This window comes from Lactuca serriola, chromosome 5, assembly GCF_051521515.1.
Source record: "Lactuca serriola cultivar US96UC23 chromosome 5, Lser_US96UC23_V15, whole genome shotgun sequence".
Lineage (NCBI taxonomy): Eukaryota > Viridiplantae > Streptophyta > Magnoliopsida > Asterales > Asteraceae > Lactuca > Lactuca serriola.
Window position 1 is genome coordinate 13,946,907 of NC_136412.1, and position 18,672 is coordinate 13,965,578.

General features: G+C 36.3%; 1 protein-coding gene and 2 long non-coding RNA genes across 35 annotated transcripts; all 3 read left to right on the plus strand.

Annotated features, from left to right (window-relative positions):
• The first annotated feature begins 289 nt into the window (after nucleotides 1-289).
• On the plus strand, nucleotides 290-1,032 carry LOC145049281 (uncharacterized). Its single transcript, XR_013683251.1, has 2 exons — nucleotides 290-512; nucleotides 678-1,032. It is a non-coding gene; the product is annotated as an uncharacterized LOC145049281 (long non-coding RNA).
• A 2,214-nt stretch (nucleotides 1,033-3,246) lies between these two features.
• LOC145052018 (uncharacterized) lies at nucleotides 3,247-5,602 on the plus strand. Of its 15 annotated transcripts, none has more exons than XR_013683923.1 (5): nucleotides 3,248-3,660; nucleotides 3,851-4,725; nucleotides 4,817-4,893; nucleotides 5,299-5,382; nucleotides 5,473-5,602. It is a non-coding gene; the product is annotated as an uncharacterized LOC145052018 (long non-coding RNA). The 15 variants fall into 15 exon arrangements; XR_013683915.1 differs by having other exon boundaries at nucleotides 3,249-3,660; nucleotides 3,851-4,315; nucleotides 4,412-4,491; nucleotides 4,670-4,725; nucleotides 4,817-5,602; XR_013683919.1 differs by having other exon boundaries at nucleotides 3,249-3,660; nucleotides 3,851-4,297; nucleotides 4,412-4,491; nucleotides 4,670-4,725; nucleotides 4,817-5,602.
• Nucleotides 5,603-6,650: 1,048 nt separating this feature from the next.
• Nucleotides 6,651-18,532, plus strand: LOC145052020 (uncharacterized). Of its 19 annotated transcripts, none has more exons than XM_078999824.1 (9): nucleotides 6,655-7,049; nucleotides 8,222-8,300; nucleotides 8,579-8,619; nucleotides 9,086-9,135; nucleotides 9,235-9,386; nucleotides 10,164-11,262; nucleotides 16,658-17,276; nucleotides 17,992-18,044; nucleotides 18,345-18,532. In XM_078999824.1, exons 1-5 carry the CDS (start codon nucleotides 6,895-6,897, stop codon nucleotides 9,249-9,251), a joined length of 342 nt encoding a protein of 113 aa, XP_078855950.1. In that variant the 5' UTR covers nucleotides 6,655-6,894; the 3' UTR covers nucleotides 9,252-9,386; nucleotides 10,164-11,262; nucleotides 16,658-17,276; nucleotides 17,992-18,044; nucleotides 18,345-18,532. The 19 variants fall into 19 exon arrangements, with proteins under 19 accessions (XP_078855965.1, XP_078855950.1, XP_078855952.1 ...); XM_078999826.1 differs by having other exon boundaries at nucleotides 10,164-10,245; nucleotides 11,197-11,262; nucleotides 16,658-18,044; XM_078999832.1 differs by having other exon boundaries at nucleotides 10,164-10,211; nucleotides 11,197-11,262; nucleotides 16,658-18,044.
• The last annotated feature ends 140 nt before the right edge of the window (nucleotides 18,533-18,672 follow it).

An 18,672-nucleotide genomic window follows, 5' to 3' on the forward strand; every position in this document is an offset into this window, starting at 1 on the left:
AAATTTTCAATACATTAAGATTAACACTCTTTTTTGCCACATGGAAAATCCTCCACTCATTCTTAATATAAGTTAAATTACTTTTATACCCTCCACCTATGCATATCGGTTCCAATAACTTAAAATCAAGAAATCAGCCTCTCAAGATTTTTGGATTGATAAGCAAAATTCTAGCAAATGCAGGTAATCGTTTCCATTGTCAATCTTAATTTATAACATTTGAAATCATCAATAGATCATAGCTCATTCTCATTCTTTCTCTTATTTTCTATGTTTTTTTAGCAGCGTATAGTCACCACATCCGCCGAAATTAAATTAAGCAAATCCAGGTGAGCCTTCCATTTTTGTGAAAGAATCCTACACTTTTCCTTCTCTTCCCCATCTGGTGTTGTAAGGTTATGTAATTTTTGTATGGGATTGTAAATACAACTCCAACGCCATCGATTTCAAGACTATTTCATTGCCGATTCATCACTCCCATTTTCGATTCATGTTTCATCGGTCTTCATTAGGTATGTTTTTTTTTTCTGTTTGGCATACCTATTTATGTTTTGTGTATGTGCGGGTGTGTCAGTGTGTGTGTATGTGACACAATCAATAATCCGCTCGCACATCTATAAGCTATTTATTTAAAGGTATACTTTTATATTTTTTTTGTTCTTATGTTTTTTTGGCAGGCAGAGTGATATCAACTTCATTTGACTATTTTATGTGTTTTTGTGGTGTGGGGTTCTATATGAAGCAAGATAGCCTTTTTAAGTGAACTTGATTATATATATGCAGTTGCGAATTCTGAATGCATGAATCTAGATATCTGTGCAAATTGAGTATCGGTTAGTGTTTTTGTTTTGATGTATGATAAGATGAATATCTTCCTGCACGCCATGTGTTTGATTATTTGCTTGTGTGATAATCTTTAGTGATTCATATGTGTCGAGCTATAAGGACAGTATAGTAGTTGAAAGCTTTCTAGATTATTGAATATGATTCACCGGATTTTGCTTGGTTTGATATATGAAACTTATTTTTATATGTTTTGGGTTTAGTTTCCTCGCTTTCTTGATTTTTGCTTTTAATGTTGGCCTAAAAACGTTGACAGTATGCCATTATCTTGGTTAATATATAAGCTAGATTAAGAAAATCATCTTACCTTGTACAGGGTGTATAAGTTAGCAAAGCACTTACTAAATATATATGGAAATGCTATATACTCTTTACTTGTAAGCTTAATTTTGGTATTTTGCCAGCAATGTACTTCATTTTTACCAATAAAGCTACAGGTATTTCACATAATAATATTGTATTTTCATTTCCTCCGCACGTTATGTTAGGTCCAAAATAGAAATATACTTTTATTTCAAATTATACAACAATTTTGAAAAAGGGTACATTATGTTTTCAAATTTGTTGCTATATTTATATTTGAGCTTCCCTTAGATCATGCTGTCATTTCAAGCCAGATTCGAAAATTATATGGCTTAAACACCAAAGTACAATGTTAAACTATTTAAAATATGACATGGATCCAATAAAAATGACATGGCTAAATCTTATTAATTTAATAAAATTTTATAAAACTTTTACTCGTGGTTTCCACGGGTTGTAACCTAGTGTGTGTGTGTGTATATATATATATATATATATATATATATATATATATATATATATATATATACTAATAAAAGAGTAGCTCTTTTGTCATGTGTCACCATATTAGACATTTTAATTAATGTGTTGCCACTTGTCAATCTATTAGTTTTCCATTATAAATTTATTAGACCTCCTCATTAATGTGATTCTATTTTAAATTATAAATTTTAAAATTTAAATTATTGTTTTCATTAATCCACAAATAAAAAAAATCTAATATATATTAAAAATTAATTTTATATATTTATTTGAATCAATGATTATAATTCTACATAACTAATAAAAAATATCTCTTAAATTAATAATTTATTTAAAATAACTTATTAATAATTTTGATTTTTTATTATAAAAGTTTGATTAATTTTATAACCGTGGTTCCCACGGGTTATAAACTAGTATATATATATATATATATATATATATATATATATATATATATATATATATATATATATATATATATATATATATATATATATATATATATATATATATATATATATCAGGGGCGGCTCAACCAGGTTGGAGGCTCTAAGCGGACCAGAAATATGGGGCCCTTTGCCATTAACTAGTCTTTTTAGATTCAAATTCTCTAATGAAAATTTCATAATCAATTTCATTTACTAAATCTTTTTCAATTGACAAAATAACTAATCTTTTTTTGTGATTATTGATAATTTAATTAACAATAACTATCATCAAGACAATAAAAAGTAAACTGAAAGTAAATAGTAATGGATTACAGATTTATATATTGAAAATACCTATTTTATCTGCTTGACAAAGTGAGTTCTTAACAACAACCTTGACCTTGAGGGCTTGACTCCTTGAGAAAACTGAAATGGAAATATAGAATTGTAAAACTGAAATTCGTTCCAACCACAATCGTACCTTCCAATAGCCAAACTCCAAGCATGATTGTTTGATTCCAATATCCAAAATCCAAACTTGATTCCAAAATCAAACTTCACAGAGTGAAGATTAAAAAAAATAAGTCCTATTAAATATTAACCTTAATAGATAGTCTAATCAAAAAAGAAGAATCATCAATTGAGTTTGATTTTTAAATTGAGAGAATCAAAGAATCGGAAAGGATGAAGAATACCGTTTGATTTTGAATCGATGTTCAGACTTGTGACTTTAGACTCATTGATGAAGTGATGGCAATCGATCTTTTGAACAATCAAGAATCGATTTTTTGATTTTTTTTAACGATCCAAATGATCACAGTTAAGAGTTCAGAGAGGCACCAGGAAAAAGAAGAATGGAGAAGACGAGAAGAAGAACAGTCGGTCGGTAGAAAAGTTGGCAAAAGAGTTTCTCAATTTCAATCGTGCGTGGGATGGGAGAATCCGAAATCAGCAGCAAAATTTAATTAACGGACTTTTGGGTTAAGGGGCCCTTTAAAAATGGGGCCTAAGCCCTTGCTTAATTTGTATACATATTTTAAGACGTTCAAACCATCAAGCTAAAAATACAAATTGTCAATAATAAAATAATATTAAAATTTTAAATCACGTGTCTTTGAAAAGATATCTTTTACCCAACTTCTTTCATATTAATCACTCTCCTCATATATGAGGCTTTTCCTCTGTTTTTTAGGAAAGTTTGAATCAATCAAAGTTTAAAACATAAATCTAAACGAGTCATCTCTCATTCTTGAGACCACGCTCCTCTCACAAAACCCTACAGTCTCACCATTCCTTTGCTTTTTCTCTGGTCAAACCTATATACCCCCTTCCCCATCAACACCACCTCCTAGCATTACCTTCGCCGCCTCTTTTAACCATATCTGATCACAAGCACAAACGAGAAACCATTCACGACCAGCATCGCCATATCCACCTTTTGTTTCTACCAGAAGTATGCTGAAATCATTCACCATCTTCTCTTTTTCTCCCCAAGAAATCAACTATCATCTCTTTATATCTCTACAAAATCAACCGGTCATCTGCTTTGCTCAACGCCGCCGCCATCCTCTACGCACCTTAGATGTCGAGTGACCACCTGGTATGGTGTTTGATTTGTGTTTTTAACTTTTAATCCATCTAGATCTTTTTTGTGTTTCAGGTGTTGGTCACCGCCGTTATTGAAGTTATATCATCAAGTATTAGTTTATAAAGATATTGAAAAGCTATTATTTTTCTCTACGATCATTGTTATTTCCTCATTAATGACGATTGTATGCTGTATTTTTCAGATTTAGGATCACAAAAGCAACACCCACTATGGATGATGGGAAGTGGAAGGCTAGACTCTCTAGGTTTAATTGTGCTTCAAGTGTTGATCCTCTTGAAGAACAGAAAAGAAGATAGATATGCATCACTTCTCCACCACCAGGGTCTCTTTTTGTGTGTAAAGCCTCTCCAAAATCCTTGAAGCCAACCGTCATCACCCTCACCAACACTCTCCTCTATCTCTGCACCTGCCACTTAAAATCTTTTGCCTGAGGATCAAAACAATAAAAGGTCTGGTACTAAAAGAAACATTAGTTTATCGTATCTACTGGTACCACCACTCAATAAACCCAATGTTGGTCACCTGCTAGAGTTTCTCAACTTCGTTATGCCCCCTTTTGAGATCTTTCTTATCAAGAAATCTGCAAATGAAACAAATAAATGAAGAGTTTGGTATCAAGTTCAAACATGTTGTAGATTATGTTTATGTACATTTGTTTGTCACTTTTTTGCTTGATTTTTTTTACCCTTTTTGTGTGCTCGTAATGAAAATCGGTATTATTTTGTTTTTTTTTTTTTTTCAGTCCAGTGCAGGAATGGTTCAAATCGACCACCGGCTTTGATTTTGTACTTACTTTATCATTGTGGTTATCAGCTTTCCCAGGTTCGATTTAAATTTATAATCAATTTTGCAATTGTTGTTTCCTTTATCTTAAAACAATACGAGATGCAGGTGATGTAAAGGGTAAACTAGGTTGCTATGTAAACGGTAAACTAATTGTTAATCATTTTATAATACATTTTTATTATCTTAAACTTATTACCTCCAACTTATGATGCAGGTGATGCAAACTAATTATTTCTTTGATTAATTTTTGTGGTTGTGTTGGTAACAAAGGTATCATTTTTTTAGTTCGTAGTTTTTAGTTTAGTTATTTATTTTATTACCTTTCTAAATTATTGTTTGGTCCATTTTGATTCTTCCATAGTGTCCTGTCAATGTGCATCAATTGAGTGGACAAGCCCAGCTACTCTGGCTGATTTTTTAGGGCTTGATCCTTCTAAGGTATGTATTTGTTCCCTTATAGCCATAATATTCTTTAATTTTTTTTTAAATACTATCATTGAGTCATATATCTATGATTTTGTCTTTATTTTTTGAATAAAATTTACCAAAATAAGTGAAAATAAACTTGTAAATTGTTGATATCAAGTAAAAAAGACAAGTTGACTTGCTTATATCTACAGACTACAGGGGACTAATGAGGCTATTTGAACATTTCAATAATTATGAAGGTTTATAAGTCAATAATGTTTTCATTTGATTTTGAGTTGATTATAATTAATATGTGATTGATTTCATAGAGATTATCATCACAAACATGTTTAAACAAAGGATGGTAGCGTGAAAGCAAGAAATAGTATTTTTAATGTATGTGGCTCACCATTTTAGCTTTTATCGTGCATGTAGAAAAGGTGTCGTGAAGTTTCCTAATTTGTGACAGAGTTTAATGTTGTTGCTCTTCATAGAGGCGGAATTCAAGGCGAAACCGAGGTTGACAACTACTCAAAAATCAATATATCTTTTAATGACAACAACTCAAAAATAGCTACACACTTATTATTATTATTTTGTTTCTTATAGCATCCTACTTTCGAGTGATAGAGGCTAAAAAACAATCTCTCTTTCAGTGGCTGTCAAATAATGTCTGATTACAAATTGTTTATTTGTTATTTCATAGCATCTTACTTTTATTGATTTTTTTATAACATCATACTTTGGTTTGAAACCTTGAATGCTTAATTAAAGATTATTGCTTATTGATTTGTTTTTATAACATCATACTTTGGTTTGAAACCTTGAATGCTTAATTAAAGATTACTGAAGTAATCAAAAGTTCAAATGTTTATGATACTTTGTGTGTCGCAAAGCATCATTATTTTTTAGATTTTAAAACATATGTACATATGCATTTGTGTCTATTTATGTGGGATGTTGCATGAGATTTGACATAAATGTAAAATAGCAAACCTGTTGACTAAAAGTTGAAAATTGTTCTTCACACATGGAATGTGATATGGATAAACACTAGTGTATTAACAAAATGACTTAAGACAAAATTAAAAATATCAATATGGTAAAGTTGTATTTGAATGAAATCATGAAGGTTCCTCTTTCAAAATTAGTTATTTTAAGAGAAATTATAATGAACTGCAAATGGCATATAATTTGTATTAACAACTCATACATTTATGAAGAAAAGTGGACATAATGGAAATTTTAAGTTATAGAAAATAAATATGAAAATGATTAATTAAAATTCAATTTTTTTTAATAATAATCGGTTATTAACTATAAAGTCTACACCTGAACATCTTTTTTTTTTTTTTTTTTATAAATAAAGTAAACTAAATCAGTAACTGTCAAAAGGAAAACACATAAACTGCAATAGAAACGGAAAAACATCAATTTGGTTAACCAAGAAATCGGAAAAGATTGTCATTTTTAGTTACTGGATCGGCTTTTATAAATTCATTTTATTCAAATGTGTTTTTCGAAAACCGTAATAAATTTAAATTCTTCAGATTGAATAACTAATCCTCGAAAAAAATCATAAAAACTTATTTGATAATCTAAAATTAAGTATGATATATAAGTTTCGGATGCATCTAATTAGGTACCAAATGGATCTAATAGCCAAAAGAATTTATTTGTCGCCGCCGCTTTGCGCGGGTAAACGGCTAGTATATATATATATTGGTGTACAGAGAGTATGAAAACCCAAAAAAAAAAAAAATAAAAAATAAAAAAATAAAAAAAAAAAAGATTAATGGCAATTCAATTAACGGGTTAGTGAACCCGCTCACCTAATAATAAAAGTCTCACAAGTTATCATAACCAGCCGGCAACGGTATCGTCCCCTTTGGTACCGCCGGCACCAACCTTGAGCCCACTTATGATGCCGTCCTCCCTTATAGGTTTTTTTGTCCAACGTCCACTCTTTATGCTCAAACTTCAAAGTTCTCTCAATTTGATCTTTGGGATTTCATATGCACACGATAATTGATGCAAATGCTTGCGTTGAACATGATGAACGGGACTCCCAATTTCAGATCAAAGCTTAGGAAGATGGAATTCCCAGTTCCATGGAGGAAGCATCGCGCCAAGACCGATTCTCGTCATATCTTTCCTCGATTACGAACTCAAACTCACGTTCTTTGGTACGCTTAACTGCTGCTTAATGTTTTACAATTTCACCGTTCATCAACTCATCTGGAATAAAACGTAGTTCGAATTGAGAGTCGCCACGGTTCATTATGGATTTTGAATTTTTAAAAACCTAATATAGTTCTAGTTCAAGTGACTGTATATATTTGATCATTTTAGCTCTTGAATTATGGTGAAAGAAGAAATTTGAAAGCCTTTTGCTCTTATTCTTCCTAAAAGGATATAATGGATTCAGACTTTAATCTCCTTTGACGTATATGCTGTCATCCTTGTCCATTCTTTATAACTTAAATTCCAATTCGGCTGCTTCCTTTTATGTAACTCACAAAATCCATACATTAAAATATCCCCAATCTTCATCCAAGAACATTCCACATCATCCTAGAGATACTCGTTAATCAAGGAACACCTTTTTGACTTCAACCAATAATAATTCAATCCCCCTATCTTTGGTTGAATCAACATGAAGTAACTCATATATTAACTGTGAAAATCGTAACAGAAGTAGGTGCTGTTTTTTTACTTGACGGAGACAAGACTTAATCTGGCAAAGGTCTCCTAAATGCAGAAAGAATAACTTTCATAACTGTTTACAAACTTGAACTTATTTTTTATATCCTAGTGAGCTGTCAATCTCTTAAATATTTTTTAAATATCACTTATCAAGACAACGCATCATCCAGATAGCAATTAAGGGGAAAAAACAGTACCTTTCTTGAACTTGTTGTTAAATGCAAAATGTAATAGTTGTACATGTCATTTCTCTTATCCTAAATAGGAAAAGCCACTAATTATAGAAAATTTGGAATGAACTTTTGTAATCACTCTTGCTTTTGCCTCACTTAGAACATGTAAATTAGCATAAATAAACACTCAAACTACCATAAAAGCAATTACTTGACCCATTACTTGGATCCAAGTGGCACTCACTACGGGTGGACGTGGATCCGAATATCCGATCCATGACCCAAAAACCAACTTACTTGGATCAAGATTCCCCATATCTCCTTTATCATTAATTACATTCATCAAGCTAGCATTAGTTTCCAATATTTGTGGGGCTGAGGGGACATAACATACTTCTTTCCTATATCTGTCTTTTATGATCAGCTTGATGCTTATCTATAAAAGATGTTTATTCAACATAATATAGTACCTTGATTAGTTTCAGCAATGAAGAGATTGAAGCAGAGATCATGTTTTCTGCAGTTGGTATTGGTGTCTCATTCTCATCATCTAGACAGGTACTAGAAAGTTATATGACATGCTTTGTTTGTTATTCTTGATAGTTTCTATTCTCCAAGTTTTAGAGCCATTCCCTTAACTTTAACATCAAATAGGCTCATCTTTTTCTTATATGCAAATAGCTACAGTTCATTTTATATAGCTTCTCAATGCTAGTCTACATCAATTCATCTTACGTAACTTCATTTTTTTACAAATCTTTTTTATGATCAGCTTGATTTGGAATAAACAAGAAAGTGATATGTGCTTGATTAGTTTCTTTTATTTGAAAATGCAGCTTCCTATGCAAAAAGTTTTGAGCCCTCAAAATGGGAAGGAGTAAGGACTGACTTATTGACTTGGTTCCATAGTTCATAAAGATGGGATTAGTAGATGAAAGAGGGTTGTTTTTGTTTATCATATACCTTTCACTTTCCATTCAAATTGGTTGTGGTTGGAGTGACACTTTCACTTCAGCTATTCCATTGAAGGATGGAAACAGAAACACCATAGTTTCCTCTGGTGGAATCTTTGAAATAGGAATCTTTGAAATAAGTTGATAAGTCATTTTTTATTAAAAAGTATGTTTGGATAACCTTATAGTCATTTTAGATGAAAAAGTTATAAACACTTTTCAAAAGTTGTGTTGTAATTTTTTAAAAACACATTTTTAAGGGTAGTAAAAAGCTGTTTTCAAAAGCAAATTTTTATTTACCAATTACTTTATTAAACTTATTTACCTTTTGAAAAGTTAATAAGATGACCAAACACTCCCTTAAGTCTACTTATTTAAGAAGCTTTCTAGGAAAAGAGACACAGGCAAATACAATGGAAGTGGTTGGAACTTGGAACTTAGTATGCATCTCCAATCTTTTATTTCACTTTCAAATATGTTATTATTATGTTTTTTTTTATCATTTTGTTATTTATTATAGTTTTATTTTTATTTTGTAGTGGTTACATATCCCTAAGAATATGCAGTGGATGGATTTTTCTCGGTAAAATCTGACGTACTTAGCTTCATTGTTTTGGTGTTGGAGATTGTTACCGGAAAGAAAAACAGTGGATTCTTTCACCATGACTACCATCATAACCTTCTCGCACATGTAAGGGGCTCTTTCTTTCTTAACTTTATGGGCTGAATGGTTGAACATTTGAAATAGATAAGTTACAACACAACAAATAAAGAAATATTGTCCCTAATTAATTGGGTTAATGTCATAAAATAACAACCAATAACACAAAATTTGCTCTTTAAGCCACTTATCTTTTAATTTTACTCAATAGGCTTTTAAAGTTTTTTCGAGTTCCCATTACACGATTAAAGTGCATTTTAATTTGGTAATTTTGTCGTACCGGATGTCACAATGGATGCAATCTCAACGTAGTGTAGACCTAAATGAACTAATTTTGTCATATTGAATGCCACGGTGGACGCAACATAGGATTATGTATCAGTTTAGTCAGTTGAAATCTATCTCAATGGAGTAATAAGAATCCAAAAAAAAAACCTTTAGTGACCTATTGAATACAATTAAAAGATAAGGGACAAAAAAAATAAATTGTTTATGTAGCACCCGGTTCCTGGTACGTAAATGTTATTTGAGTATTTCCTTTCTTTTAGCCTTGGACTCGGCGAGTCATAGGTCCGACTCGCTGAGTGGATGCGGGACCCGGGACACGTTTAAGTTGGCGACTCGGCGAGTCCATATCCTGGACTCGGCGAGTCATAGCTGTCGGATGAAACCCTAAGTTTCAGGGGTTTGCACCCTATTTAAAGGACTTATCAGCCCCAAGCCGGCCCCCATTGACCCTTAAAGCCCTGTATCTCTCGTTCTAAGCTATTCTTTGAGAGTTTGAGGTTAGTGTGTGTGTTTTTGAAGGTTTGGAAGGAGGAAGGAAGTAGATCCAGAAGAAGGGAAGCCATCCAGGTATTATTTGTGTTCTTCCAGCAGTTCCTTTGAGGTATAACCCGTTTTCCCCTTGATTCTATGCTTAAAACTTCATTTGGGTCCTTCTTGGTCAAATCCCCAAGCTTGTATGTGCATTGTATGTCGTAATAAGATGTTTGGCCTCTGGATCTAAGCAAGATTGAGCTCCAGGAGCTCAGATCTGTTAGCTTTATGGCCCCATGTTGCTTGTTAGCCCTAGATTTACCCTTTTGAGACATTTTGAGCCCTAAAATCCATATTGGTGAATATCCACACGTAAAGTTGGAAACTTTACGTGTGATTCGTGTCCCAGAAGTCCAGATCTGTGAATGGCATGGACTGGAATCGAGCAAATCTGTGTATTTAGTGGATTCATGGCAACGACTCGGCGAGTCGTTCATATGACTCGGCAAGTCTGTTCGCGAGTCTCCGAGTTTGTCCCCTTTTCGTAGTGTCGAGTGAGCAGTGAGTCACGGGGTGTGACTCAGTGAGTCGGAAGCTTAACTCATCTATGGAGGTACTCGGCGAGTCAATGCCCTGACTCAGCGAGTTCAAGGCAATCTCCTTAGATCAAGAAAATACTCGGCGAGTTGTTCATACAACTCGGCAAGTCTCAGCATAAGTGTTCTTCGGATGAAGATGGACTCGACGAGTTGTTCATACAACTCGGCGAGTCTTAGCATCAGTGTTCATCGGATGAAGATGAACTCGATGAGTTGTTCATACAACTCGGCGAGTAGGATGAAGGACTTGAATATTGGTTAAGAAGGTAAACCCGCCGAGTCGTCGCCTAACTCGAGGGGTAGGACCGGGATTCAGGGTAGTCGTCTGGATAGGGACTCGGCGAGTTGGAAAGCCAACTCGGCGAGTCGGGTCAACTGAAAGTTGACTCTGACTATGGCTTAGGGCATGGTCAGGGGTAAAATGGTCTTTTACCCAAATGTCAGTGCGCAGTGTTTGATTGGGTATATTGTGGGAATTGCAGCCGGAGGATTTCCGGAGCAGCAGCAGTAGGCAGTCAGTTCCCGATCAGATCAGCAGCTACTTCGAGGTGAGTTACCTTCCAGTAGCGGTGGGTCTAAGGCCACAACGCCGACCCGCCAGTAGGAGACGTATGGTAGATGATTGTCTTTGTGATATCATCTAGGTTTACTACTACCTGATATGTTATATGCTAGCATGATACGTTGTATGTGATAGTAGTCGAGTTCGGTTGTTAGGACCGAAGGGTAGTCAGACACCCCAGATACGTCTGACAGTATATGATGATATGTTTGCATGCTGGCTTGTTATGTTATATGCGATAGAGGTAGTATGAGGGGACCAGTCCCTGGGGTCAGTTGTTAGGACCGACGGGTAGTCAGCACCCCAGAATGGCTTGACATGGGTAGTCAGCACCCCAGAATGGCTTGACACGGGTAGTCAGCACCCCAGAATGGCTTGACATGGGTAGTCAGCACCCCAGAATGGCTTGACACGGGTAGGACGGCACCCCAGAACGGCCGTACCGGGTAGTCAGGCACCCCAGAATAGCCTGGCAGTATGTATGTTACGTGTTTGTATGGTATGTGGTACGACGGGGGAACTCACTAAGCTTTGTGCTTACAGTCTTCAGTTTTGGTTTTAGGTACCTCCTCAGCTAGGGGAAAGGAGCCGGCGCGGTAGCAGCATGTCACACACACACACTCTCCGGTTTCCGCATTTACGAGCTTCACTGGGATTTGTACTCTGATATTTTGATTGAAAATATGAATTGACTTTTAGACATGGTTCACTTGTGTTATGATTTGATCAGACAATGTTTTTAGTTTTTAATATTTTCTAAAGTAATGTTTTTAAAACGAAATTTTTGGTCATGAAAATTGGGTCGTTACAGTTTATCTGTAACAGCCCAAATTTTTGCAAAGAAAATTTTTCGTTTTAATTAATCAACCGATTACATATTCTATAAGTTTTCAAAACATTTGTTTCCAATTCACATTCATTACATCAACGTTGTGTTTTTATGAAATCATCAGAGAGTCCCCAAAACTTCCAAAAGAAGAGGTAGAGTACACGCCACGTCATCATGCCTTGCCTTTTCCCTTAGGCTCTGAAGTACCTGCAACAATCAACAACCTATAAGCGAAATGCTTAGTGAGTTTCCCAAAGCATACCACACAATCACATATCCTGATAGCCATAAAGCTACACACATAACACATAAACCATGCATACATAAAATCTGTAATAGTGTCATGGGCTACCCCACATGGTCTTACATCCAGTGCCATGGGCTACCCCACATGGTCTTCACCTAGGACTGCCATGGGCTACCCTACATGGTCTTACATCCAATGCCATGGGCTCCCCTCGGGGTCTTCATACAATATGCAATCTCATAGCAAAGCAAACACAGAGTATCTAGCACATCTACCATAATCACATAATGGGCCGGCCTTAGTGCCTTAGACCCATAGGTATGGTGAGAAGACTCACCTGATACGAATGCTGAACTAATACTTTTTCGACTGGATATGCCCCACGAACTGCTCCAACTCACTACCTAAAAGTGACATATAATACCCAGTCATTAACCTTAAAGTCCGCCCTGGTCCACTTCAGTTAGGATCAAGTCAACAGTCCATGTTGACCATAACTCGCCGAGTACAACAAGTGACTCGCCGAGTTTCCCGGGATAACATCTACTCGCCGAGTCATTGAGATGACTCGCCGAGTTCATAAGGTCTTGATAGATAATCTAAGGTCCACTCGTCGAGTTTCCTTGCTTGCCACTCGACATGTTTATGACCATCGAATCAATTGGGGGAATCTTACTTGACTCACCAAGCTGTTCCTTCAACTCGTCGGGTTCTAGGCAATCTTCATCCGGCTTGCCGAGTTGTTCATCCAACTCGTTAAGTTCATAGCAATATTCATCGGGCTGGCCGAGTTGTTCATCAAACTCGCCGAGTCCATGCCCGTCTTCATATGACTCGCCGAGTCTCCCCTGAGACTCGCCAATCTCGAGCCATACAGACTCCTTAGAGCCATGCAATGCTTCCAAATTACAGATCTAGGCTCCTGGGGCATGCTTTTTCACGTAAAGTTGCAAACTTTACATGCATGCAAGGCTTTAAGGCCCCAAAATAGCAAATCTAAGCTTGGAATTGAGTCATACACTTGAGGGGAGGCTCATGCTAGGCTAAATGGATAACTTTATGCATCTCAAGGTCAAAAGGAGTCCAGATCTGAAGTTACAACTTCAGATCTTGGCTTAAACACAAAAGCCCTTTCCTAGAATCCATGCACAAAAGGGTTTTGGAAGGAATGAGTCAAGGAACAGCTTAATACCTTCAGAAAGTGCTCCATAGAGGTAAATCTTGAATCCCCACGAGTCCTTTGCTTCTTCTAACTTGTTTCTTCAAGTGCTTCCTTCACCAAATCTCTCCTTCAAGCTTAAACCACCAAGAAACACACTCACACTCGAATCAAGGTTTTTGGGAGGAAAGGAACTATAAAGGGGAGGCTAGGGGAGGCTTATGACCCTTTAAATAGGGTGCAAGGCCCCGAAGTTTAGGGTTTCATCTGCCAGCATCTACTCATCAAGTCCCATAGCGAACTCGGCGAGTAGATCATTAAACTTCACAGGCAAACCCACTACTACTCGACGAGTAGGGAGGCCAACTCGCCAAGTAGGTTCTAAAAAGACAAACCAAAATATTAATATTAATACCTGAGGATCAGGGCGTTACATTGATTGTCATTTTATGACATTAACCCTAACTAATTTTGAAAAATGAAGTCTATTGATCTGTCAATAGTCATTCATTATCATCGGATTCAGTAAGTCAATTCGATCCAAAAATGAAATATTCTTTATGTATACAACACTGTATCTGAATCTTGACAGACATCATTACTAATTCATCCACAACACATTTGGCTTAAGTGGGTTAAAATATCATTTTTTTTGTTGCAAGCATGGATACTTTATCAACAGGGCGGGTCGATGGAGCTAATTGATGAGAATTAAGTGAGTCGCATCGTTTATATGAAGTGTTGAGATCAATTGAAGTGGTTTTGTTGTGAGTTCAAAGAAACCTTGAAGATAGGCCTACCATGTCTTCAGTAGTTGTGATGCTCAGTAATGAAAGTCAACTGCCACAACCCAAGCAGCGTGGTTTCTTCTACATGAAGCATGCCCCTCAAGATGACATGTCATTTAGCACCCATGCACCATCTTCAACTACTGCAATCACCATTACACTAGTATATGGGAGTTGACACTATATATATATATATATATATATATATATATATATATATATATATATATATATATATATATATATATATATATATATAAAAGCAAAGAAAATTATGCTAGTAAATGTATATATAAAATATAATTTACAGGTGCACTGTTGAATTCTACTTTGTTTCCTCCTTGAAAACTAAGATCCAATTAGTTTTCATTTTGGTACATTATTTGGAGTTGTGTTTATTTAAGGACCATCTATGTAAGAAATTTTACATAAAGACCAAGCATTGTACGTTTTGCCAAGCATATGGATCATTTATGTAATTTAGATTTTTTATGAAGTAAATCTATAGGTTTCAATTTTTGTGTTGGTTAGTTCCTAACCCATGTAAAATCCCCTTCCATTCCAACCTGCGTGTAACATCCCAATTTTCGAGCCCAAAAATTTCATTTTTAATTAAGTAATTCACAACATAGTTTACCAAAACATTTCCAATGTCATATCATTTTATAAAAACAATAACGACGTGTCTGAAAATCATATTGTCAAAAGTAAAATGAATCATAGTACAATCCCAGAAAACTCCATGCGGAAACCATGTGTGTGTGATGCGCTGCTACACCACCATGTGTGTTTTCGGTTGGCATGTGTGTGTTTTTAGTTGGCCAGAAAACCACCATGGCTGCCAACCATGGTGGTTGTCGCCTCTATTTCGGTTCTACCACACTCTACCACCACCGGCCACCACAAGGGTGGTTGTATGTGTGTGTATGTTAGTTAGTGTGTGTGTGTATGTGTGTTTATTTTTGTAGTAAAGCATTGTAAGTGTAATTAGAAAAAAGAATAATGAAAAGAAACTCTAACCACCACCGAGAGGTGGTGGCCGCCTCCTTGAGCCACCATTGACCACCACTACCCGAGGTGGTAGTGGGTGGTGCCCGACTAGCGAAACTCTAATGGGCCTAATAAACCCTAATTGATCAAAAGACCTAGCTATTGGGCCTAATGGGCTATGATTGGGTTGGAAAACCCTAATTTTGGGATTATTGGTTTGGACTTATTGGGACCTGCATTTGGGACCATTGGAGTGAAGTAATGAATCAAGCCCAATTTCATTGTATGTTTGGACTTAATGAATAAGTTCTTAAAGGATTAAGACCTTAATGGGTTAAGTAGGAACACTAAACTCTAAACGACATTTTATGTGAAAAACCCTAATTGGGTTTGGGTTCTTATTGGGCCACTTATGGACTAAGGAAATTATTGGGCCTTAGGATAAGACCCATTAGAGAGGATTGGGCCCAATTTGGAAAATTGGGCCTTGAGGACTATTAGCTATTGGGCCATCAAGATGCCACATGTTTGGACTAGATAATTGGTTGGGCCTTAAAATAAGTCCATGTAGAGGTTTGGGCCCAATTTGGAAAATTGGGCCATATGTTGGGCTTTGGCCCATTACTTGAATATCGGGCCTTTGGAGTGTGAGTTGGACCTTTGGCTTGGAACCCAATTATTAATTGGGTATTGTTTGATGTTGGCAGTTCGGGAATCTATCAACCAGCAGCTGGAGTTTCATCCGCGGGACTTCAGTAGTGCAGGTGAGTCTCCTCATCATACCAATGGGTCTAAGGCACCAAGGTCGGCCTATTATGTGATTATGGTATATGTGTTAGTAGAGCCATGTAGTAGAGATATGTGGTACGATAGTTAGCAATACTTTGTATATTTCTAGCTATAATTGTTATACGCGGGGAAATACCATGGGGTGGGCCCATGACGCATGAATGTAAGACCATGGGGGTGCCCATGGCCTTCCGGCAGGGAAAAGACCATGGGGTGGTCCCATGACACATGGGTGTAAGACCATGGGGCGCCCATGGCATCCTTGTGCAGGGATATGTGGTACAGATAGCTTTTACAGCTAATCTGATATGTGATATGTGGTAGACATAACTTTTACAGTCAATGTTATATGGTAGAGATAGCTTTTACAGCTAACAATATATGTGGCATGTGGTAGAGATAGCTTTTACAACTACTGTGATATGTGTTATGTGGTAGAGATAGCTTTACAACTAATGTGATATGTGTTACGTGGTAGATATAACTTTTATAGCTGATATGATATGTGGATTGTGTGTGGGGTATGCTCTGGGGAAGTCACTAAACTTCGTGTGCTTATAGTTTCGCTTATGGTTTCAGGTATCATCGATTTGGAAAAGAAGGGCTCGGATTGATCGCAGTGCACACACCTATGATTTCCGCAATGAATGATTTTGGGATAAACTCTGATAAATATTTTACTGAATGATGATTTGAAATGTTTGAAATAAATGGTATCAATGTTTTAGCTATATTAAAAATGAAAATTTTACCCCTGATTTTTGGGTTGTTACACCGTTTGGATCTCCAACATAAAATGTAACATCCGGATATCCAGGCATGGAAATTTGAGTATTCTATTTTGGGATATGAAGAAACTTGGCGAGTTGACGCCTCAACTCGTCAAGTATGGTCGTGACTTGGTGACCTGTTTCATGAAGGGACTCGACGAGTCGGGTATCTAGACTTGCCGAGTCAGCGCTGTTAAGGAAAACCCTAATTGTCCGGGTTTGAGACCTATTTAAAGGTCCTTATGGCCTTCATTTGCGGCCATTACACCCTGAGAAACCCTAGAGAGCAGAGAGGAAGCTTATAGTGCAAGAGGAGGGCTAATTCATCATCCTTTGGTGTGTTTTATCAAAGGGAAGGATGGATTTCGAGTTAGACTGTCTTTTGGGACTCAAATCTTCCATCATTTCGTTCATAGCTGCTGTGAGAGGTAAGGATTCATGTCCATCTTCGTTTGTGTAATAGATTTCATGAATTTAGGGTTTCTTCTCTTCTTTTGGTAAGAGATCTAGAGTATGTGATGTCCCCTTGTGTCAATATCTTCAGATCTGGACCTTGAGAAGTCCAAAGAGTCCCTATTCTCCAGCTTTATGCAGTCCTTTATGAGTTTGGGGCTTAGGTTATCATTTTATGGGTTATTTCTCCACTTATGGCTATATGTGTGTTGCATGAACGTAAAGTTTGAACCTTTACGTGACTTTTGAGTACTAGAAGGTTAGATCTACTAGTTAGAGAAGCAGATTTGACCCTTAGAAGGTCGAATGAGCATAATCATGGAGGAAACTCGTCGAGTCCGTGGGAAGACTCGACGAGTTGAGTCGGGTTGCCCCGCAATTCGAATCCAGTGGAAACCCGTCGAGTGGAAGGTTCACTCGACAAGTCGAGTGAGGCCTTGGAGGAGTCAGAAGACACGCATGGACTCGCCGAGTCACTCTTGAGCACTCGACGAGTCTGGTCAGAGTTGACCGTTGGCTTGAGTTGACTTCTGTTGACTTTGGGGTATTGGTCAACATAAGTAATAGAGACCATGGAGGGGTAAAATGTTCTTTTACCCACTACCCGATTAGAAAGGGAAAGAGTAATCTACGGTTTAATTAGAGTTAAGATTTCGAGTGTTAATTAGAGATATTTGCCTTATGTGTTAGGCGGTGGCGAGTTCGAGATTCAAGTCTAAGGATAACTGCTTTCTGCTTGCCAGGTGAGTCTTCTCACTATACTTTACCATGTATGGTAACTAGTGTTATGTGATAGAGTATCTTGTATGCTATGTATATGATGTGTTGCACTGCATTATTTCTATGTGATTTATGTTGTGTGTATATCAGAGTTTGCAAAGCTATGACCGGAAGGTCCACAGAGTTAGGACCAGAGGGTCCACAGAGTTAGGGCCAGAGGGCTCATAAAGTTATAGTCTCGAGTGGCTAATATGCGTTATATGTGGTATTTTGGGGAACTCATTAAGCTTCGTGCTTACCATGTTATGTGTTATGTGTTTCAGGTTTTCTCAGGATCACGGGACGGCACCGGCTCGATTGTACACACCAGAGGAAGAGTTATGTTTTTGAGGATCCTAGATTATTATTTAATTGAATATGGAGTTATGTTTTGTAATTTAAACAAAATGAGATTTTTACGAAAAGTGTTTTAAGAATTAAGTGATTTTAAATGAAAATTTTAGTTTGAAAATTTCGGTGTTACATAAAACGTCAGGAGGTGATGAAATCACCTGCCTTAGAGCTTATATTAAACCAAAATAAAATTATAAGTGCCAGCTGATCCTAAAAATGATGTAAATATGCTCAAGTGTCGAGAGAATCATAGAGAAA